The following is a 22,804-nucleotide window of genomic DNA, read 5'->3' as shown; positions in this document are numbered from 1 at the left end:
CGAATCACTAATTTACACCCTAATTATGTTAATTGCGATAAATTCAAACTTGTAAAAAAAATACAACAAATAATGAATTAAAAGGTAAGTGTGAAACATCCCTACCTTATAAAAAGTAGAAAACTACTCTTATGAATAGTCTAATGCCAATTATACCCTTCAAAATGTGCATTTACATACATACCCTCATTAATATGTACAAGTTACTTTTAATGATTAGTGTTTAGACAACTATACCCTCTAAAATATTTATTTACTTTTATGGTTTCATTAATGTTAATTATCTTGAACATTTATACTACCCACATAGTTGTTTATATATTTTCTCTTATAGCTAATTTAACTAAATTTGTGATTTATAAGCCAAACCAAAAAAACCTTCTAGCTATGACGCGCGCATTGCGCGCGTTTAGCTGCCTTAGTTATATGAATAATTGAGAATTTGTGTTCAATTGATTGAGTATATGCTCTTGGATTTTTTGAGTGAAAATTGAGGGAAGTTAATTAGGGAGGAGAGAGAAGGTAATGGCATTTAGGGGAGTTAATTAAGCGGGAAAAGTGAAAAATTAGGCCTAATTCCGACTTAATTGGACAGAAAAGTCAATGGGTAGTGCTACCCAAACGTTTTGAAACTTTCGGATAGTTTTAAACAAATAGAAAAAAATGGGTAGTTGTTCACAAATGACCCTATCTAGTTTTAGACAAAATTTCCTTAAAAATATTACTCTGTATGTATTAGTTAAACTATTAAAGTTTTACAGTAACGGACGTGAAAACTTAAAAGTTAAACTGGGGCAGTTAAATATACCGAAGGAGTACGTATATAGATTAAGACAATATATTGACGGTGGGTCCCCATTTCTCACAAACTCCTCCAGTTTTCCATAATCTATGTCTTCTTTCTCTCTCCTCCATCCTTCCCCTCTTTCCAACACCACCCCACTGCTTCACCACACATTCCCCCATTAAAATCCCTTTAATCTTATCTTCTGGATTCACGATTCTACTTTGATTCTACCAACAATTCAATTCTACCGGAAATAAACTGTTCAATTCTAATCTTAATTTTAATTTTTATGCTTGATTGTTCTGGGGTGTGTGATAATCGAATCTTTCGGAAACTTATGAATTAGGGTTTCCTTAATCGAATTGGGGGAGGATTTAAACTTAATTATAACGTCATGGGACTTGATGAATCCGATACAATTGATGATGCTGATGGTGGGGGTAAATCTTTGAGTTCATCCAATGTTTCTTGCTCAATTTGTCTCGAACCTGTCACCGACAATGGTGATAGATCTTGGGCTAAGCTTCAATGTGGTCACGAATTTCATCTGGGTATGTGTTTTTGTCAACCAATTTGAGATCTAGGTTTTTAGTTTTGCTGCTTGTTTGATCCGATTCTTGTGCTGAATTTTGCCGGAAATTGTATTGATTATGCTACTGATTATCTTGAAAACTGGTAGAATTGAATACATAAGTTGGGAATTAGGAAAATTAGTGGTTGGGGTTGGTGCATGATTGGGGGGAATTAATTTAAGGCAATTGGGTTGTTGAGAAAGATGATCACAATATTAAATTGAGCTTGAAGTTTTGCATGGATTGGATGGGTGGTTAATGCTATTCTTAAAATATTTAAGCGTGAGAGTTGTGAGTTATGGATTGATGTTAACCTGTAAGATTAGTATTATGGGCAACACGGGGCGATTGCCGGCTAACTCTTGTCCCTCATGCTCTCATGCCTTCTAGTATTCCATGATCATCTGAGTATGTCCTTAATTTGTAGTGTTTCGTGAACCTGTGTTGAATATCGTGATTTCTTAGTGATATGATCATATGATTTTGTCCTTAATTCTTTCTCATCACAACTTCAGAAGGTAGAACTTTACATGGATCATCAAAGCAATTAGCCTATTTGTCTATGCTCTGTTTCAATTCATTGCTATGGTAATTGTAATTAATCACGGTGTCAATGGCAAGTGAGAACTTTGAAGGGACTTTGTAGAGTCGATAATGTGCCTGAAGTGTAATTTTGGAGAAAGTAGGGATGGCTTAAATGACAAGGCTTCCTCAAAATATCTGCCAAACTTAATCGACAACTCTAATGAGACAAAGGGTCGGGGCTTAAGATATCTTAAGTTATAAGAGATGAGGATACCTTATCAGTCTTGTAGTTAAATTAGAAGAGTTAGGTTATTACAAATGATACTAATAATTGGGTTGTTACATTTTGATGTTAAGATGCTGGAAATAAGACTTAGGTTATTAGGACATGTTAGTAGGCATTCAAATGCTTTAGCTTGGAGATGTGTGAAAATTGTTCCGAGGAATTGTAGGAGAAGAAAAATTAAACCTTGGAAGCTTTGAAACAAGGTTGTGGGATTTTTTCTCCCATTTCTTCCTCCGTCATGAGAAAATTGTTGTTTATTCTGAGTATGCTCACGACTTCTAATAATTGATGCTGTTATTGTTTTTTCAATGTTGAATATTTTGGAAGCTGCTTGTGTAGTAGATGGTCTGCTTCATGTGGTGTTACTCTATTTGTCTTTGCTGATATTTCAATTCTATATTTATAAACTGCGGTGATCTGCAGATTGCATCGGTTCTGCTTTCAATATCAAGGGATCAATGCAATGCCCAAACTGTCGGAAGATTGAGAAAGGTCAATGGCTTTTTTCCAATGGTTGTCGTTCATTTACGGATATGATGGATGACTGGCCCCATGATGAGGATCTTTATGACCTAAACTACTCTGAGATGGTACTTATTTACAGATATCTTGATCAATATAAGTTTATTTATCATAGTCAGTATAAAAAATAGTTTGTCAGTTTTTATGAGCATCAAAATGGTTGCTTTATTTTATATCAACTTCGAGTCAAGCTATGTTCATATTTTCCTTGGGTACTTAGCATTGTATGCGCATGAACATTAATGTTAGTAATTTAGTAAAGCTATTCAGCCTTTTCTGTTCATTTCGGCTGGCTGCTTCTTTTTTGTTATCTGACAACTTAATCTTGCCTATGAGTTGACATTTATTCATAAGACTTCTCATGTGCTTAATAGTCATTCTCTTGGCTCTATGTACTTCCTCCACTGCCCCCAAAACTGAGACTATGTAATTCGCTCTGCTTTATTTTAAAAAATTTGGGTGTGTATTCATGCAACTATATACACTTGACATTTCTTAAAATAAAGTAGAGTGAATTACATGGTCTCAATAAATTGTGGATTGCGCACTCAAGCTTACTCAAAATAAAGCAGAGTGTATATTCATTTAACGCACCAATAGATCCACCGACTTGCTGTAGTGTGGATTGCACACTCCTCATTTATAATCCATATATTTGGTTACTATTAGTCATTTCTTTTTCATTAACAAAATTGGTGTCCGGTGACTCTTGGGTTGTCATCTGCTTATTTTGAAGCAATAAGTTTATGGGAATTTTTTATTCAACCTTTTAAATTTTGTTTATCATAACACTCGGCTGCCTAAGTTTAACACCTTTTTCTCAAGCCCCAACCATCCACAGCCACCCCACTTTCTTACCCAACAGCCCCTGAGCCCCACCCTTGATGTCAAAATCTCTGCCACTATTCTGACAATATCAGTAGCTACTAAAAATAAAAACAAAGAATCAACCTTGGTTCCCACTATTAGGATCAATGTGCAAGCCCTCGAGTCTTGATCAAAGGTCATGGGTGTTAAATTATTGAGTGGAATAGAGGGCTTTGAGGATTTATGAGACATTGAGGATACATAGTAGATAAGTGGAATGGAAGGAGAGTATTTGGTTGGTTGGAAAACGATGGGTCAGAGTGAGTTAAAGAGTCTTCCCAGTTTCTCTGGTGATGGTCATTTTTTAGGGCAAGCAAATCTAATCTTACAAGAATTTGGAACCATGATTGAAAAGGATTATTATAATTTATTTCCTTAGATGTAAGACAAGAAATTGATCTGATTTTTACTTCTAGCAAATTTCCCATTTCCTCTCATTTACTCAAAATACTTTGTTAGTAACTTGAAAGTAAGATGCCCCTGCAGTTTGGCCGTTTGGGGGTCCCTTGGAGTAAGGGTAGTGGGGCATCGGTTTGGAAAACTAAAGCATCTCAGTGTATTGTAAATGTGTAGGTTTATATCTAACTCCACTTTTTATTACCAAAATTCAAGAGCCAATCTTTTGCTTTAAGGCCTGGCCTGGCGTAGAGTGAGATTGATGAGGGATTCTTATAATATATGAAGTGGAAAGCATTCATTTGTTGCTCAGATATAGTTTTATTTATCGACACAGTAGCTCACATATCTGTGGTTTTTGTGGAAATTGAGTTTTCAACCACAATATAATGTTGAATGCTCATGTGTACTGACCAATTACTGTCTTATTTGTGCTCAACAACCTTGAGAAAATTTAGGAAATGTTGCATTGTTTGCAGTCAAATCAAAGAAACTGAAATTATTTACCTGCTTTGCTTCTTCCTCACTATATTGAGGATGTATAAAGGTCGGATGTGTTTAATTTATTTGGGCTTTAAGGAAGGACCCAATCCTGCCCCTAAAGAAATGTGGTTGTTCTTGTTTGAAGGGTGCATATTGTGGACTTATATATTTTTTAGGCTATCGATAGTAATTGAAGCTCTAATTTAGTTCTAGAGTGTTGACTGTTGTGATGACCCTACATGATTGTTTCTTTTCTCATTGTGAATAATTTGCATCTCTTTAAGCCTCTTAAAGATCCCGTTATTGTCTGCTGTTGTATTGCTGATGCAGGGATATTTGTGTATTTATAATTTAGGGATTTTTTGTTGGAGTATCCTTGATGAAGCTTCCTTCAGCTTTGCTGGATTTACATACCTTCTGGTTCATATCATTAGTATTCTACATTATAACTGTTCATAAAGCAATAAGTTTGTTTCTTTTGTTAATCTCTCCACAATACCATACTAAGACAATTAGCTGTAAATGCTTTGATATGCAAAGGTTTATTTACTTTGATTTGTTTGTTGTTTCCATGTGCAGTTTGGTCTTCAGTGGTGTCCATTACCTGCGTTTTCACGGATTCCCTCTTTTGAGTAAGCATGCCTTCACAAATTAGGAATTTAGGATCCTTTTATACTCGATGTTTTCTAGATTTCTTGGCTTTTTTTTTTTAGTTTGTTTGCTATTTTTATCTTTTTAATGTCTCTGTGATCAACTATTTCCCCAACCCTGGTTGATGCAACTTTGTAGAGCAGAGTTGTGCTGCTTATTGAGCTGTAGTCATGCTTGCCTGTATGCAGCTCTAGCTCAAGGTTTCTCAGTTGGATTTGTTGCTTTGTTAAAGCCTATTAGGATGACCTGACCCAGCCTTGAACTGGATTAGTTCTGGTTTTTAGTTTGAAAACTGTCTTAAACACTTGCACATAAAGACTACCATTTTTATGTTATATGCCCTTAAAGATGATTGCGACAATAGATCAATAGATGTGCTATGGATTTTGATCCTTTATTGCATCTTAAATTACTTCTGCCCCGTCTAGGAACATTCAGTGTTGATAAGACTCTCGGACACTTCAAACTAATACAGACGCTTGTTAGTTTGGTTTTGTGATCAATATATCTTATTAACATTATGTATAATAACGGGGTTTCTGTAAGTTAACTAAAAGCCTCTCCAAGGCTCCGAGTGGCTCTCATGCTCTTCAAGACTATAGCTCTCAGCTAGATGCATCATTGCTCACATGGCTCATACTGTTTCTCTTTGGAACTGGTATGAGGGATATGATGGTGTAATGTTTTTGTTCTGTTCGGTCACTAGTTAACCACCTTTTTTTGTCAGTTTTTTCTGCATTTAGAGCAACATATATCATTCAAGCTGCCCTCTTTAATCTATTTTGTTTCAATCATCGATCAATGATGTAATTATATTAATCGTCCCAAAATTTGCTCGCCATGCATTACTTAAAACTTAATAGCATCTCATGTCATTACACTCTGTCCATGTGTCATGAAATCTTACCAATTTAAACTATATGTTCCAATCCATGTCTGTATCATGAGTGGTTCACTGGTTTACATTGAACTCATGCTAGGAGTGAGTGTGATTATTATATGAACACCATTGATCCAGTGTAGCTGTTTCCAATTGGGCTTTGTTGTTTTTGCATGATTTTCCTTGATTCAAGATGTAGTGTGCCTCTGCGTTGTCCTACTTTAAGATTGTGATGTCTTTCTTGGTTAACTGGGCTCTTGGCCATTATTTTGTTGGATCTCCATGTTATAATCTATGTATTTGACTATCTGATGAGTGATCTGCCAGTTTTACTCTATTGTTGATCGATGACTGTTTCTTGATGAGTTACTTTTCTTATCTTTGCAGGGAAGGAGAGTTCCCATCTACTCCTTGTAAGTTTTGTTTTTGCATTCGCCTTTTGCTGATAACGTTTTGACTACGGTGGTATTTCAATTATTAAAATTTCTTTTGCTTTTACAGATCATGATTTTTTGGGTCAACAAGCTGTCTATGCTGAACATACGGCTGTTTCATCTTCTACACATCAATGCCCTTATGTAGCATATTATGGACCAATCCATTCCTCATCCTCAAACTCTGTTGGAAGTGTATCTGATGGCTCCAATTTTAATAATCGCTGGGGAGGGCCATCTGGACCCAGTGAAATGCCAGCTTCTTATGCCTTTGCTGCCATGGACCCCCATTATCATGGTTGGGAGCAACAGTCCTTGAGCTTTTCTTCTAATGGAAATCGGATGGGTGCTTCTGATCAACCTTCAGCTCCATCTTTGACTTCGAGATCCTCACGGGTGAATTCTGATTTGTCAAGATCAGGGTCATTTGTCCATCCATTTGTTGTAAGCCACAGGTATGTGCTGACAACCATGGCAATCCTCCTTTGGCCTGGTCGTTATTTGTTTAGAAGTTTATTTTTAAGCTTTACTTAGCTTTTAGGGCCTTTATGGGATTGGTCCAGCTGCTCGGGCTATTTAATCTAGCCTACTTGTTGAAGGATAAGGGAAAATAAGCTGGACTTCAGAAAAGCACCGACTATCAGATAATATAGAATTTTCAATGGAAAGGATTAAGGATTTTGTTTTCGAAAATTACTGAGTTGTCTCCTACTTGAAACTGATTTATTCTCGGTAAAATTTCTACCACAATTCCACAAATACTACAGTCTTTAATCTAGTAAAGCAGCCTTATATTGATTTTCAAGTCTTTTTAGAGAGACAACCATGGCTCTCCTGCTGCCTTTTCCCATTTTTTGCTTTGGGTGATTCACATTTGCTCTCCCAAAATGAGATGTGTTTGTTCATTATGTTAGATGTGACAATGTTTGCTGTCTTTTCAACATCAATTTTTACCATCTTGTTTAGGGAGCTTGTCAGGCAATTTCTAATTCTGTGTACACATCATCATCTCTCCTTTGTTGGTTGAAACACCAGGGTGTTACTATTGTATAACTGATTGGGCTTGATGACAAACTTTGTTTGACCACTTTTGTGTTTCCTCTAATGACTGCTTGTTATTTTATTATCACAGTTCTGGCAGCAGGGTTGGAAGTTCTGTCACCTCATCTATGATTCCACCATATCCAGGCAGTGCGGCTCGAGCTCGTGATCGTGTACAAGCTCTTCAGGCATATTTTCAGCCACCCAGCAGCTCCCCGCCCATGCGTGCACCCATCATGTCCAATACAAGAAGATCCAGTGGCCATAGAGGTTTGTCCCAAGGGGCCCCAATTCCCTCATCATCTGATCAGATGAATGGAGGCTTTTTTGTATACCCATCAGGTACATCCACTCGGAGCTTTCCTGAAGCGGAGAATCCAATATCTAGCAGGTTCCATGGGTGGGAAAGAGACCATTTGAGTTCTTTCCCATTAACTCAGGGTGATAGAGACTCCAATTGGCTTCCCCACCAGGTTGTTGGTGGGTCCAGCAGTTTCCGCCAACGACATGGATCTGAACGGACACCATCACAAAATCGGTCGTAAGACCACACATTCTATCCTTTTTTCCGTTATTGGGTGAAAGCGGAAAACAAATTGCCAATATTACAACTGCAGAAACCAATGAAATATGTAATGTGTGAAATGATGCAGAATGGTTTTATTTGATGTTTCGCTTGGAAAAGCGAGACTCCTATATGCTGTTGAGTGGATCCTGAAATGGTCCTTTCTGGCAGTGGCTTCATAGAAAGCTTAAGCCTCGAGGGTATTTAGGATAAGACATTGAATCGTAGATGACCGATGGTTTATGCGGAGGTGTCTGTTGCCTTAGAAAGCGAATTGGGGTTGTCTTGCTAGAATGCCTGAAGGTTTGTGAGAAAGGGGGGACTGAATTCTGTTGCATGTTAACTTATCCCCGTATATTTGTGTTAATTGTATGCAAAAATTCAAGAAGTTTTGAACCATTATCTCTTTTCATATTTTTTCAGTTCTAACTAGAAGTAATGGCATTGATAAGTAGGTTCAAAGTAGGCTAGAGTCATTAGTCTTTAGGTCTTGACTTAATCACCTAAATTCTAGTTGTTTAAGAATTAATGAGGTCAGATGAGACATGTTTAGGAGAAAAAACCTTTAAAAGATCATATAAGCACTGATAATGAAAAGAGAATAAAATTCAAGTAGGTGATTGAATTCAAGTAGGTGATTGAATAGATGGTCATAGAGGTAAGAAGGAAGGTGATAATGGAGGTTTATTAACAATTTTAAATTTTTGTTGTGGTGTTAAAAGTGTTTTTTTTTTTGTTTAATAAAATAAAAAAACAAATCTGGTCTGGTGTTAAAAATTAAATTTTCTTTTTAATTTTAATTTTAATATGATCTTTATCGTAAATTGATTAATGATTTTTTTTTTTTATTTTTTTATTTTAATTAAGATACACTAATTTCTTTTTTTTTTTTTTAATTATTTTTTTATTATTATGAAGATAACATGTGATTTATAGTTTTTACGATTTAATGACATTTATATTTCATGATTGATAAGGTTATACTTATAAAACTTCTATGAAAAATCAATAATTTATAATACTCTTTTGAATAAATCTTGATTTTTTACTCCTAGTATTTTTTTTTTTTTTTTTTTTGACAAACACCAAAAAACGAGCTTATGTATTAAAAATCAAGACCTTGCCAGAGATGAGTCAGATGACAAGAGAGGTTACAGAGTGGTGACAATCCTCCATCCAAATTAATTCTTGCCAAGAGGTGGCTAATTTGGCTAAGGAGTCAGCAACTTTATTTTTTATTACACATCCTAGGATAAAAGGAAAAAGAACATAACTCAAGCTTACCAGCCACATGACGAATATCACCAACAATAAATTTAACTAAGGATCTTTCCTGGGTTGGATGCTAGTAGTCTCTTTCCAATATTGCTTATAGGATTTTAGTGACAACCTCAACCCAGGCCATTGCCTCCGCCACAAGGGCTAATGCATATGCAATTCTTGACAACATTAACCAATGGGGGACTGTTTTTAGTGAGGTTATCTTGAAGAAGTCGAATTCTCTAGCCATTAATACTCGTATAATTTCAAGGGTTTTAGCATAAATTTAAAGAGGGTTTTATGTTTAGTCTGAAGTGAAATTCTGAAAACTGTAACGTAACAATGGGTTTCAGAAAACCATTTTTACTTTTGTTTACGTGTAGTAGCTTCAGCTTTTACCAAACATTTATAAAAGCAATAGATTTTAAACCAATACATAAGAATCTTACAACCACAATTCTTAGATCATTTATTGACCAACTAAGTCGACCAAATTAGTCAATTGCTTAATAGAAAACTAAAAATCTGCAACAGCAAGTTCAGATCCCTGATGAGAAATTCACTAATCTGATCTACTGAGTAAACTCCTCGCGCCCTAGTCCCAATATAGCAAGAGTGTACATTATCAGCTAATTCTAACAATTCTACTCCCAAGTATATGCTACAGCACAGCTCTTTAACGTTACACTCATCCACTATTTTGTGCAGTAATAAACTTCTCGATTCAGCAACGCTCCTCAGACTCGACAGAACGACTTCTATCAGATCTTGCCTGCAATACACAACATTGCATGTTCACAAATTTGTAGATTACACAGCAGTTGAAAAAGAGAATATGATTTACAGAACATAACAGAAGAAATCATACAGCTGGAGAACGTGATCGACTGACACTTCTGCTAACAGAACGGCGAACTGGAGATTTGGACCTTGATAAAGATCTGAAAATCAAATAGAGCATTGGTAAAATGTCAGTCTAAATAAATTTGACAGCCTCAGCAATTTGTCATAAATTTAACAGATTCAGCAATTAGTTATGATTTTGACAAGAATTCAACAGGGTGATTTTGGACCTTGGTTTGCCTTTACTCAAAACTATACAGAAAAATTACACCAGTAAGGGGAAGTGGAAAGAGAGCCATTCTGGACTAGAGCAAGAAATTCCAACCTTACCATCAGAGAGCCATTTTGGACTAGAGCAAGAAATTCCAACCTTACCATCCAGTCAGATCGGTGTGGAATATCATGTTCACCAATGTGTAGCAAAGGCCCAAAACCATGTTTCGCACTTAAATTGCATAGAACATTGTATCTACCAATATCCTTTTACCACGAGTCCTACCAAATCTCATGCTTATGCAATTGGGCTACAACTGCTCTGTGTTCCAAGACACTAGAGCACATATGAGAATCCAGTTCTTTCTTATAGAACCAAAGATTTTGCCAGCTCACATCCAAAACCTCCACCAAACATAATACCTTTATTATTTATCCAACAATCATAATTCCCAATAGTGAACACATCCAACAAATATAAAACAACGCTAGCCTGGATGGAAATGAGCAAGGTTTGATGTGAAATAGATCCAAGCCCCTATGTCCAATCCCCAGACTGCCGCAAAGAGCTGGATCTACGAAACAAAGAAGACAAGCTTCATAAACTCATTAAAACAATTAGGCAACATCTCATATGTTTCAAATACGACCGTGTCCTAAAAATCCATCAAGAGGCAGGTTTAATTTGGAAAATCTGTCTGTTTTATCTACATTTTCACTTTCGAATGTTCCATCTTTAGTTTCAACTTATCCCTATAATATGCATATTTATTTACTGGACAAAACTCCACATAACTTGAAAAACAAGGCATTGTAAGATGAATAACAAAAATACGGTTCCAAATTCTTCAGATCTAAATATAAAAAGCATAATGTCACTAGACATAGTAGAGCACTAAAATGCCATGTCCTAATAAATTCATCACATCATATGGCATATACGAGACAAACTACCTGCATGTATCCAATGACTCCTCTTTACTCACCACAGTCCATCGCTCCAACTACAAAAATTTAAGTAACAAATCAAAATGAAATTTGGCACCATCCTTTACTTTTCAATTTCATTGACAGAAAAAATGCAAACAATGCTGACATAAAAAGCACAAATCGCCACCCAAAACAAAAACAGGTCAATAGCCTACAAATATGACACCCGACTGCACATAAATGCATCTGATAGGCAGCAAGCAAAATAACCAATACCGTGCAGATGTTAAATGATTAAAACAGATAGAACATAAATAGACAATGAAAAAGATCATTTCTCTAGGTCCCAAAAAACCTAAACTACATACTATTCCATACTCCCATTCTGGCATCACCCAAGACAAAGAACACCCATAGACCAAAGAAAATAAAGAAAGAGAATGTGCACTAGATAAAATAAAATAAAAAAAAATAAAAAAAAAATAAAAAAAATAAAAAAATAAAAAAAAATAAAAAAAATAAAAATAAATTATTGCACAAATAGATAATCTAGAGGGGGAAGAGGTTACAACTTGTAATAACAACCCAACATTTGCTGAATCCTTGATGGCCTTCCCAATAATCTACAGAGTAAAAAAGAATGATCCACATATAGGTAGATGATCCAGTCTTGCAGCACCCAAAACTAGTAATTTCTAATTTGAAAGATACATACTCTTGCATGCTGGATCCAGTATATTTTATGCCATTATCTATAATGGGCTGATACCAAGATAACTATATTGTCCCATAGAGATGCTTGCCCATCAATAAAACACAGAAATTCACACTATGGTTGGTACTATTCTTGCTATTACCAAGAAAGAAGCCCTCCTGTAAATGGGCTGTTATACTTCAAAGTGGAGTACATTATAATGTTCCCTCTTATACCAGCCAAAAGGATAATCAAACAGTGCATTGCTTAACCAAGGTTAGATCAGAGAAATATAGTGCAACATAATCTTACCAATTACATAATCCTGGCTCAACACTAGAAGCTAACATGTAACCAATTTATCTTTAAATTAAGATTAAGCAGGGATAATCAGTAGAATATTGCCTGTCACCAGAATCTGGCCCATCAATAGAAGCTAAACATAAACCAACTAGCTATGTCATTGGTATAAGCTAAGCAGTTTCTTGAAATATAATGAAACACCGATAGCCATCTAATTAACCCTTAAACAGGCAAGCCTTAAACAGGCAAGTAACTGATACTAGAAAATGTCTGACTAATAAGCACAAGTTACAAGAACAACAACATACCTAGAACGAGAACGAGAAGGGGATCTTGAGGGAGACCTTGAAGGAGATCTGGAATAAGAACGTCGTGAACTTTTTCTTGGAGAAATGCTGCATCAGAATAAACCACATCAACATGCTATCATATCATGGAACTTCACAACAATTTCCAACTTAAAACAAATAACAGCACCTGTAGCTGCAGCTTCGGCTTCTGCTTCGGCTGTAACTACGGCCACGGCTGTAGCTTCTACTTCTCGACCTATCATCTGGACTCAGACTCCTGGAGTACTCTTTCACCTACAGGCACAATATAGATTAGAAAAAGAAATATATATATATATATATATATATATATATATATATATATATATATATATATATATATATATATATATATATATATATATATAATTCAAACAAATATACACATTTCAAGAATCAGTTTGACGTGAGACATACTCGAATATAAGCACGAGAGAATGCATTACGAAACTCAGAATCATCCAGTTTCCTGACCTGCATGATAAGTAATGCCAAATTAAACCCCAAGGAAAGGGACATAGAAAGTAAAAACTGCCTCTTAACAACATACAGAACCAAACTAACTTACAGCACGCTTCATATCATCATAACTTGCATATTCAACAACTCCAGTCATGCCTGCAAAAAAATAGTCAATCAGATGAAGAGTATTATATACAGATATAAGCATGCAATGCACAAAACATCCCAACTTTTACAGATGAACCCAAAGAACATAAACATATTTTTTTTTTCTGGACTCATAATAATCCAAACTATGATACAAAATGAGCGAAGTTCAAACTAATGCAGCAAGATAATACTTATCCTTCAACATTATTACGTTGTACATACACATCAGCATCTATCACATGCAGGCTTGCAAAAAGGACCATGGGCCTTTTTAGGTAGAATGATGATTAATATGCCATAGTAAAAAGTGAATATTGTGACGGATTCCAGATAAGACTTAAGAAAATGTCTAAAACAAGAGGGTGTAAAAAGCTCAAGGAAATATATAAGTCAAACAGAAAGGTGAGTATTTAGTCAACAAATAAATATAAGACCAGATGTCACAGTTTCCGTCTAGAATTAAAGCAATAAGATTAAGTTAATAGTCCAACTATTCTTCTATTTTTGTCACCCAGTGACCCAGATAATATATAAATATCCAACCCTTACATATTTCATCTTCATAGAGTTGAGTGATTACATTCTAATGACCCACCCTAGGGTCTCCCAAATCCCAATCATGCTGAAATACTCCGGCTTTCCGGCAAGTGTGGCACCTAAGGGCACAATAGATTTTGATAGTATCCAGAAAATGTTTTCCATATTATTACAAGGAGAGCTCAAGGCCTCTCGAATTCCTTGATTATCAGAACACACTTATACTGGAAAAATCAATACCCCGTACATGATAATAATAGTTACTCTCTCTCCTTTGCTTTGATCTGTCTCTTTTTCATAATTATTCTTCTCTGAAATGTTGCTGGGACAGCTTAAATCATTACATATATATTCAACATAAGATGCACTGCAGCAAAGCACAATTCCACCCTAAAGCACCCATATCACCAAACCATATATTGAGCAAGCAATCATAGACACGGATGCAAGAAGCACTTAGAAAGCAGAAATTCAAGGCATCAAGTGCACCAACTTACCACCATAACGACGATCCTTGAATACATCTGAAAAACAAACATCTCCGGCTCGTCGCATGTGATCCTAATAGTGAAGAATATAATAAGTAGATCAGAAAAAAGCATGAACAATAGACAGTGGATATACAATGGAAAGGAGAAAATTTAACATAACAATCATGCACGAAACACAACTGCACAGCACAATGATTCCTTAATCCTATCTAGCTTAAAAAATTTTATCACTCACCTTAAGGTCTTGCCAAGAAGCAGATGACGGCAGTCCAGTGACCATGACTGCACAAACACCAACATTAGAATTTCTTAGAGCAGTAAAATAACCAAAAAGATATCACTTGAGAAGCAAGAGTACAAGACTAACCTCTATAGTCAGTGTGCTTGGGTGCTCCACCCCTATAACTGCTGCCTCCATAACTGCTGTGACGGTCAGATGATAGGGATCCTCGACCACCATGAGCAAATTCCACCTAAAGAGTTCAGAACACCGTTGTAAGTGTTGCAACACTAAACAGACAAAAAACGGAAGCTCAGATAGACAGGCAGCAAAATAGGACCCAAGCATACTAACCCGCAAACGATGCCCGTCAAAATCATAACCATTACGGCCACACACAGCATCTTCAGCATCACGTTCATCTTCAAACTGTAAAGAACATATAACAAAAAAAAAAAAAAAATGACAAACTGAGAAATAAGGGAAAGAAACTACAAGTTCATAATATTCACCCATCTAATCCCAGCTCACTCTCTCCCAATCAAAATTGACCTCACCTCAACAAAAGCATAACCAGGAGGCCGTGGTGGAATCTTCAGATCAATGTCAACGATTGGGCCATACTGCATCAGAGCGTAAACAAATAGTGAGTAGTCGCTTGTTTTACTTAGCTACCATAATTACATTTTTTACATCTCTGACCAAGAACAACTAAAGTAAATTCTAATTTCTGAGTTGGCCATACAAACATATTCTTTTGATTGCAACCAACACTGGTTTTAAACAGAATAATAACCCCCCGACACACACACACACACACGCACACACACAATAACACAAATTTGTCATTATTATTTATTTAAAATAAAATATAAAAACCCTCATACAGGCGCTATATTTGTCTCCTATGTACATTTTTTCTTGAGCGAGAAGCACAATCCTAATTTCTTTTCTATATTGTTTTGGCCCATGTAGGATCATCATTCAACCATTCTTAATTGACACTTTTAACCGAGAGCATCACGAGACACTGTGAATGACATATTACATAACAAATATTTTTTTCGAAATTGACATATATTAGAGTTGTACTCCCCACCATTGATTCTCGTGTATGTCCTGCACACTACACACATGTTGGTTTGAAAAGATTGATCATCAATATATTATTATCTATCGTTCAGCAACACAATATCACATAAGGACATACCAATAGCCTAAATATTTCTCATCTCTTCTGCCTTCGCTAATCCAAAAATAGGTGTGCCTAACTCAGCTACTACAATATATTCTGTCAATCTCAAACGGCTAGAATAAAGCCTCCGCAATCCAGAGAAATACAACGTCAAATAACTACTGCGGTTATCAATACATCATGACAACATCAACAATAGCACATATAGAATATTCATCTCTAACTACACAAACTTAACCTTGGATATTTATTAATAAATTAGTAGAATATTAATAATTCATTTCAAGGACAATACTCATATTCAAGATGGGGCACATAAACTTATATAAAGACCAACCTTGTAAAAGATATCCTCGACTTCTCTCTCGCGAATATCACCGGGAAGATTACCAACGTAAATAGTACGGTAAATTCGTCTAGTCATGTTTTTCTTCAACCCTTCACAAAGATTAAAACTTGACAAAAGCTGCACAGCAAAATATAGCCAACTATCAGAATTTCCAGGATTCTGTAAAAAAAATTCCCTCCAAAACAAGAAAACAATCTATTTTAACAAAAATTTAGACAAATCTAATTATTCACATATTGAATTAGCTATCAAAATTTTAAATTCGAATAAGCAAATTTTAATCCGAAAAGTTAAATAATCAAAAGATTTTCTTTAGAACAATATTTCGAGCTCGTGTCAAAAACTACAGCAGTTGCCTATAATCTACATACTACGGAGTAAGAATTAAGTGTAATAAATTGGATAATCTTCATTCTGATGAATCAATTCAACATCACAAAAATTCCCAAAATTGAGCTAATTACGATTAAAAAACAAAAAGTAATATGACAATTCTAACTAAAAAAATAAAACTTAATTTTTTTTTAAAATGGACAATTAAACTCACAAGAAAACAAGAATTCAACGTTAATTTAATAGAATAAGACGTCGATGTACCATCAAATTTCAAAAAATAAGGTAATTGACAATAAAAATCCCAAAATTAATTCGAATTACCACAAATCAATAATAATCCAAAACCTAGTTTTAATCAACCCAGCTAAGAAATCATGTTATTAAAAAAATATGCCAAAAAAACCAGAAAAAAAGCGAAATTACCAAACTTAACTGCTACGATGAAATAGTTAACTGAACAACTTATTAATTAAAGAATTATAAATTAAATTGAATTTTCGATGATTTAAGCACAATAAAATCAGAAGAAAACAATTATGGAAAATAAAAAAAGGAGAAGAAGACGCAACTTACCGTGAAATTTAGAAGTCTCTGGAAAGCAGTTATGAGAGGAGAGAGAAAATAGGGTTTTATAAAGGTGGAGATTGGATTCACTGCTTTTAACCTACGGTTTTATTGTGCGCCAGACGTTTGATCTTTTTGTTTATCCACGTGGCACCATCTTAGGAGGGAATTGCTTTTATGTTGTTGAGCTTTGTTTGGTTGGCTCTTTTTTTTTTTTTTTTGGTGATTTTGGAAAAGATTAAGGAAGGCATCAAATTCAAAATTAAATTTGTAAATAAATAAATAATGAAAATTAGACATTTGGTAAATTAAAAATAAGGAAAATGCAATACATAGCCCTTAAAGCTATATATAAGCATTAAAAATACTCTTGAAAATTGTTAAAATTTAGAAAATACAAATTCACACTAATTACATTGATCTATGCGTATTTTTGTCATGAATTCCTAATTTAATACAATTTTCGATTGTGTTTTTAATGCTTATATATAGCCTTAAGAGCTATGTATAGCATTACCCTAAAAATAATAATAATAATAAAATATTCCTATTACGTATGGTGTGTTGAAGTGAGAATTTGAGCATTTATGAGTGAGATTTAGATTGAGAATTGATGGTTGAGGCTGAGGCTTTATAAGATATGCATTCGTTCTTATAAAGAGCTTTTTCTAACAGAGTTTTTGAGCCGAAATAGCTCTTTTAATAATTTTTTTTTTTTTTTTTGATAGGTCTTTTAATAAGTTATTTACCAAACATTTAAATTTGTTTTAAAAATGATCAAACTAGCTTATTGTATTAGTTGGATTGATTAGTTGATTGTATAAGAATGTTTGATTAATAATTTTTAGCTAATACGTGTTTGAGTGTGCAAAATTACCAATAAGGACATTAACATATATTAGTGATAGTCAAAATTATATTAAGAGTATTTAAATTTTAAACACTTATACGAAGTATTTGAGAGTTAGTTGATTGAAATGGTTATATAGTTGATTTAAAAGAAAAGAGCTATTTGGGCAGATTTAGAAGAAAAGAGCTATTTGCCACAACCCACAAGATACTTTACTGTAATATATTGGTAGTATTTTCGATGTTTACTGAATGTTATAACTTGAGCAGCCTTATTTAACATGTTGTTGGGTTGGTCCGTTGGTTTGGTTTGGTTCAGCCTCACACTCGAATCGACCAAAACACTACTTCTTTGCAGTAGCCGAGGTTGTACAATCTAGTAAATGAAATTGTTTTTCCAACCAAGTATAAACATTGTTTCCTATACTGAACACTTCAGATGACTAAAAGTAGTGCAGTTTGATTAGTTACTAACTCAGCTACCATGTCGAAATCCAGTCTCATTGTTTCTTTCTTCCTCTCAAAACCAGTTGTGCTCATGACCTTGCACCTCTTACAAATCTACATAACAAAGGAGAATGAGAACATGACTCAGAATTTAATATTTAGTACTGCAAAACAGAAAATCTATGCTGTAAACCAAAACAGAAATGAGAAAAAATCAGTCCAAATTAGCATGCTATACAAATACAACTCAGTAGGAAAGCCTAGTAAAATATACTGGAAAAAAAAAAAAAAAAAAAAAAAAAAAAAAAAAAAATCAGAAGCCCCAATCACATTCTAATTTGCAAATAAACAAACTAAAATCTGCAAACAAGTCAAGTCTGCGAACAAGCATATCACAATTCTGCAGACTTTGCTATATAGTCTATTAGAGCTCCAATTAGATTGGGCAACGTTCTTATAAACCGGGCTGTATCTTTTATATTGCTGCTTAACCAGCTTAAACTGATCTCTAAACCTGAGGGTTTTTTTTTACCCCTTTTGCTTCTTTTCTTCTTTTTTTCAGAATGGGAAAAAGAAAAGAAAATAACAGAAGAAGACCATGTCAAAATGATATAATCTTGAAATTATAACTATGCTATGTGATCAAAACATGAAATTAGTACAGCAAGTTCCTAGTGCCCTGAAGAAGCAAAATCTTTAATGAGACAGTGACTTCAATGGGTACTTATTCTGCAGAGAGCTGAAACACACCTAGGGACATAGTATTAACACATCTCAAATGAATGGATTAAACTAAAGTACAAGTAGATTCTTGTGTGCTGCAATAATTTGCCCTTAGCAAAGTTGACACGATTGGTGTTATTGACCTTAAATGCCCTGTGCTTGAACCTAGCATCTTCCATGGTTGTATCGTGGCTTAGATAGTAAGATATAGCTAAACTTGAGCTCTGGCTCCATTGATATTCAAAGAATAATAAGAAAACAAATGCAACTCGCTGGAAGATACCAAGTAAACACACGCAAATTAATACAATAGGCCAATCCACATCTGCTTCCATGAGCACTTTTCAAGTAAAAGCAAGCCCAAAAAGAAGTAAAATCAAAGGTTCCAAATCACAGGTGTTAATGCTTTTTCCTACAATCAATCAAAAGTTACACATTAAATATTTGACTTACTGATTCACAAGTCATTCACAATATCTGTGTACACATCTCTATCACAGCTGATCATATATGTTTTAGTCATTGCTCCTTTCACTTTTCCTAATAATCGCTCGCTCAGTTTTCTAGAAACTTTTTCAGCAATTCCCTGTCTTCATCACCAATATTTGGATCACTGAGTAAGCTCACAAATGACGATATAGTGTGATTATCAGCAGCAAACTCTTTGTTTCTCATTAAGCTGACAAGCTCTAAAGCTCTCCTAACATCCTTTCCATCTATAAATCCTCTAATAATTGTATTGAAGGTACAATCATTTGGAAAACATCCATTGTCCTCCATATTCTTCAACAGTTCATCAGCTTTAACGAGCAACCCTTCTTTACAAAACCCTTTTATCATTATGGTGTAAGCACGCACATCATGCAGCCCTTTAGTTGTAAGAACGGAGAAGATGTCCACTGCTTCTCTAAGGCGTTTAGCATCACACAAACCATCCATTAGGATATTGTATGTAACAATATCAGGGACCACTCCAGTATTCTCCATTTGCTTCATTATTGTAATTGCCTCGTCAATTTGTCCATTCTTACACATGCCGTCAAGCAATGAGCTCCAAGTGATGACATTTGGCTTTAGTCCACGAGCTTCCATTTCCTTGAAAAACTGGTGTGCAAGCTTGAGCTGATTGTCCTTGCACAAGGCATCTATAAGAGTGCTGTAGGTGATAACATCAGGGGATAATCCGTTACAATGCATTTCTTGGAGCAGACCGAGAGCTCTGTCTATATTTTTAGACTTGCAATAGCCATTGATTAAGCTGTTGTAAGTAACTACATCAGGTTTGCAACCATTTTCAACCATCAAATCCATAAGCTTTTCTGCCTCATCCATCTCACCACGTAAACAATATCCATCTAATAGAGCGCTGTAAGTGATGATATTAGGAACAAATCCTCTTTCAGTCATGTGAACAAAGATGTCCCTTGCTTCACCAACCTTGCCATCTTTACAGTACATATCAATCAACATGCTGTAGGTCTTAGTGGTAGGAGGTATGTTGTCCCCCAACATCTCAGTCAGCATTTGTTGAGCCTCTTTCTGTTGCCCCAAAGTGCACATACCTCGAATTAAGGTATTAAAGGTGACAACATCAGGGGAAATTCCCTTGACTTTCATCTCCTTGAAAAGGCGGAGAGCCTGAGGTAATAACTGGTCTTTACAGAGACTATCAATGATGGTGTTATAAATGACAACATTAGGCATAAAATGGCCATAAGACTCCATATTTCTGAGGAGTTTGAGAGCACCGGCTTGAGAATGTGGGTTGGTAGCCAAGCTTGAGAATTTTATCCAATAAAGGAACAGCTTTGTCCAAGTGATGAGTATGAACGAAGCCGTTAATGAGGGTATTAAAGGTGACAATGTTAGGTTGAAAACCAAGTTTAATAATGTTGGCGAGAACAGAGAAGCCGAAATCAACAAAGTTCAAACGACAGTAGCAATTAGCAAGGATGGTAAGGGAGTAAATATTTGGACGAAGACCTAAGAAATGGAGCTGCCTAGAAAGAGAAATGACAGTGGAGAAAGGGGGGTTGGGTTTAATCTTAGACATGGCACTCAATAACATACAGAAATCAATGATACAAGGAAGAGGTCTCATCGATATCATATGGTGGAAATGGGAAAGGGGGATTTCAACATTAGTAAACCCTAATTTGGATTGTTGTCTAACAAATTTAAGGAACAATTTGGGGTCATCATCATCAACATTAAGATGAAAATGAAAACGTTTGGAACGATAAGAGTAAGATCGGGAATGAAATAGAAATAGAAATGGAAAAGGAGAAATAAAAAGAGGGGGAAAACAAGGAAGAATACCTAAAAATGGCGAAGAAGCAGAAGCAAGTGAAAGCAAAGCTTTGTTCCTCATCGTCGTGTCACACTCACTCTCGGTTCTCAGACACACCTGCTAGTGTTGAAAAGGAATACAGATGGTGAACAAATTTTAAAAGCATTAACTAAATGGACATGAGCTTTTACCACCACCTTTATGGCTTTGTCATACTCATAGTATAATTACAGGTTGAGCAATTATAACGTTTTGTTAAGATTGCCCTCATTTTTTTTTTTTTTTTTTTTTTTTTTTTTTTTTTTTTTTTGTATGTGTGTGTAAGTTAAGGAGAAAGTGCATAACCGGACCTCAACTCTTACGGTTTTTTCGGTCCAGTATTTGTGGGTTAGACATTTTGAGAGTGAGGGGGAGGGTAAGATATCCCTACCCTCAAAGTGTCTCTAGTGGGGAGTGAACCCCTAACTTTAAGGTTGGAATGTGACAACCTTACCACTAGACCAAGCTTAGCTTGGTAATCAATAACTAAGAATCTAAGATTACCTATGCTTATCTTTAGACTACTAAACTCGGGAACCAAGGCCATGTCTAGTTCAACTTATGTTTACTTATTTCAGAAAAAATAAGTTCAAATCAGATCAGAAAAAATAAGTTTTGATTAAATATCGTTTTATGTGCAGTTTTTTATTGCTAAATATCTTTAATTTTGTAATGAAAACAATTATGAAAAATACATATTAATAAAAATACACATTATTACAAATCTAACAAGACCACACTTGATATGTTTTTCTTTATAGATTATCATACACTTGAGGTCAAATTAGACAATCAGATTAGATCAAATGACCAGATCAAATAAATTCAGATAAGCAAATATAAAATGAACTAAACAGGGCCTAAATTAACACTACGACTAAGAGTATTGAAATTGGAATTTTGTGTTTGTCTTCCTTTTGTATGTCTTATTAATATAGGAATAGGCTTGATTAAAGATGTATGTGGGGTTGTATCGTGTGCTATGTTTAACCCACTCGTCACATGTTGTGTTAAAATTTTCCAAAGGGTAGTTCACACTAGTGGTGAGCAAAAATTCCGGGTACCCGGAATTTGAATTGGAACCGGTTAGGAACTGGTGGTCTGGAGTCGGAATTGGACCCGGTGGTTCCAATTTCGGGTAATAAATTAAGGAACCGGTTGCAACCGGTTCCAATTCCAATTCTTGATTTTTTGGACCCGGAACCGGTTGGGTACCCGGTTAACTAACATATGCTACACTAAATAAGTTTTTTAAAATAAAAATATGTTAAATGTATCTAGTTAGTAAAATAAAAAAATTATTTTTAATACCCAACATAAATAAAATATCTTGATGTACATATAAATACAAGTGTTAAGCGCTAAAAATGAAAATAAAATTAAATAAGTATCATAATTTATAATATATTTTAATAATTATTTACATAAGTGGGTACCCGGAACTGGAACCGGTAGCCGGTGATTCCAATTCCAAGTCCTAAATTTTAGGACCCGGTTGAACCAATTCCAATTCCGGTTCCGAAATTTAGGATCCGGTTACAACCAATTCCGGATCCGGGTCCTAAAATTTT

General features: G+C 35.1%; 2 protein-coding genes and 1 pseudogene across 7 annotated transcripts; 1 reads left to right on the top strand and 2 right to left on the bottom strand.

Annotated features, from left to right (window-relative positions):
- The first annotated feature begins 865 nt into the window (after nt 1–865).
- On the top strand, nt 866–8,438 carry LOC145628794 (E3 ubiquitin-protein ligase IPI1-like). Its single transcript, XM_081681199.1, has 6 exons — nt 866–1,338; nt 2,594–2,760; nt 5,018–5,070; nt 6,357–6,382; nt 6,471–6,858; nt 7,536–8,438. The coding sequence occupies exons 1-6, from the start codon at nt 1,182–1,184 to the stop codon at nt 7,987–7,989; spliced, it is 1,245 nt and encodes a 414-aa protein (XP_081537325.1). The 5' UTR covers nt 866–1,181; the 3' UTR covers nt 7,990–8,438.
- A 1,316-nt stretch (nt 8,439–9,754) lies between these two features.
- Nucleotides 9,755–16,932, bottom strand: LOC145628792 (serine/arginine-rich splicing factor SR30-like). 5 transcript variants are annotated; one of them, XR_014111485.1, is made up of 14 exons: nt 16,895–16,930; nt 15,974–16,102; nt 14,999–15,064; nt 14,796–14,870; nt 14,589–14,694; nt 14,457–14,503; nt 14,228–14,291; nt 13,150–13,199; nt 12,999–13,055; nt 12,730–12,836; nt 12,561–12,647; nt 11,280–11,329; nt 10,138–10,900; nt 9,967–10,041 (listed from the first exon to the last, which is right to left on the bottom strand). XR_014111485.1 is itself a non-coding variant. In XM_081681198.1 (13 exons), exons 2-13 carry the CDS (start codon nt 16,058–16,060, stop codon nt 9,994–9,996), a joined length of 867 nt encoding a protein of 288 aa, XP_081537324.1. In that variant the 5' UTR covers nt 16,061–16,102; nt 16,895–16,928; the 3' UTR covers nt 9,755–9,993. The 5 variants fall into 5 exon arrangements, 2 of the variants coding, with proteins under 2 accessions (XP_081537324.1, XP_081537323.1); XR_014111486.1 differs by having other exon boundaries at nt 9,977–10,041; nt 10,138–10,210; XM_081681198.1 differs by lacking the exon at nt 11,280–11,329 and having other exon boundaries at nt 9,755–10,041; nt 10,138–10,210; nt 16,895–16,928.
- Nucleotides 16,933–18,172: 1,240 nt separating this feature from the next.
- On the bottom strand, nt 18,173–21,339 carry LOC145626552 (uncharacterized; annotated as a pseudogene). Its single transcript, XR_014111024.1, has 2 exons — nt 19,358–21,339; nt 18,173–18,295 (listed from the first exon to the last, which is right to left on the bottom strand). The product of XR_014111024.1 is annotated as an uncharacterized LOC145626552 (transcript).
- Nucleotides 21,340–22,804: the final 1,465 nt, after the last annotated feature.

This window comes from Chenopodium album, chromosome 4, assembly GCF_948465745.1.
Source record: "Chenopodium album chromosome 4, dcCheAlbu1.1, whole genome shotgun sequence".
Lineage (NCBI taxonomy): Eukaryota > Viridiplantae > Streptophyta > Magnoliopsida > Caryophyllales > Amaranthaceae > Chenopodium > Chenopodium album.
The sequence above is the reverse complement of the archived record's forward strand: the minus strand, read 5'-3'. Positions and strand labels throughout refer to the sequence as shown.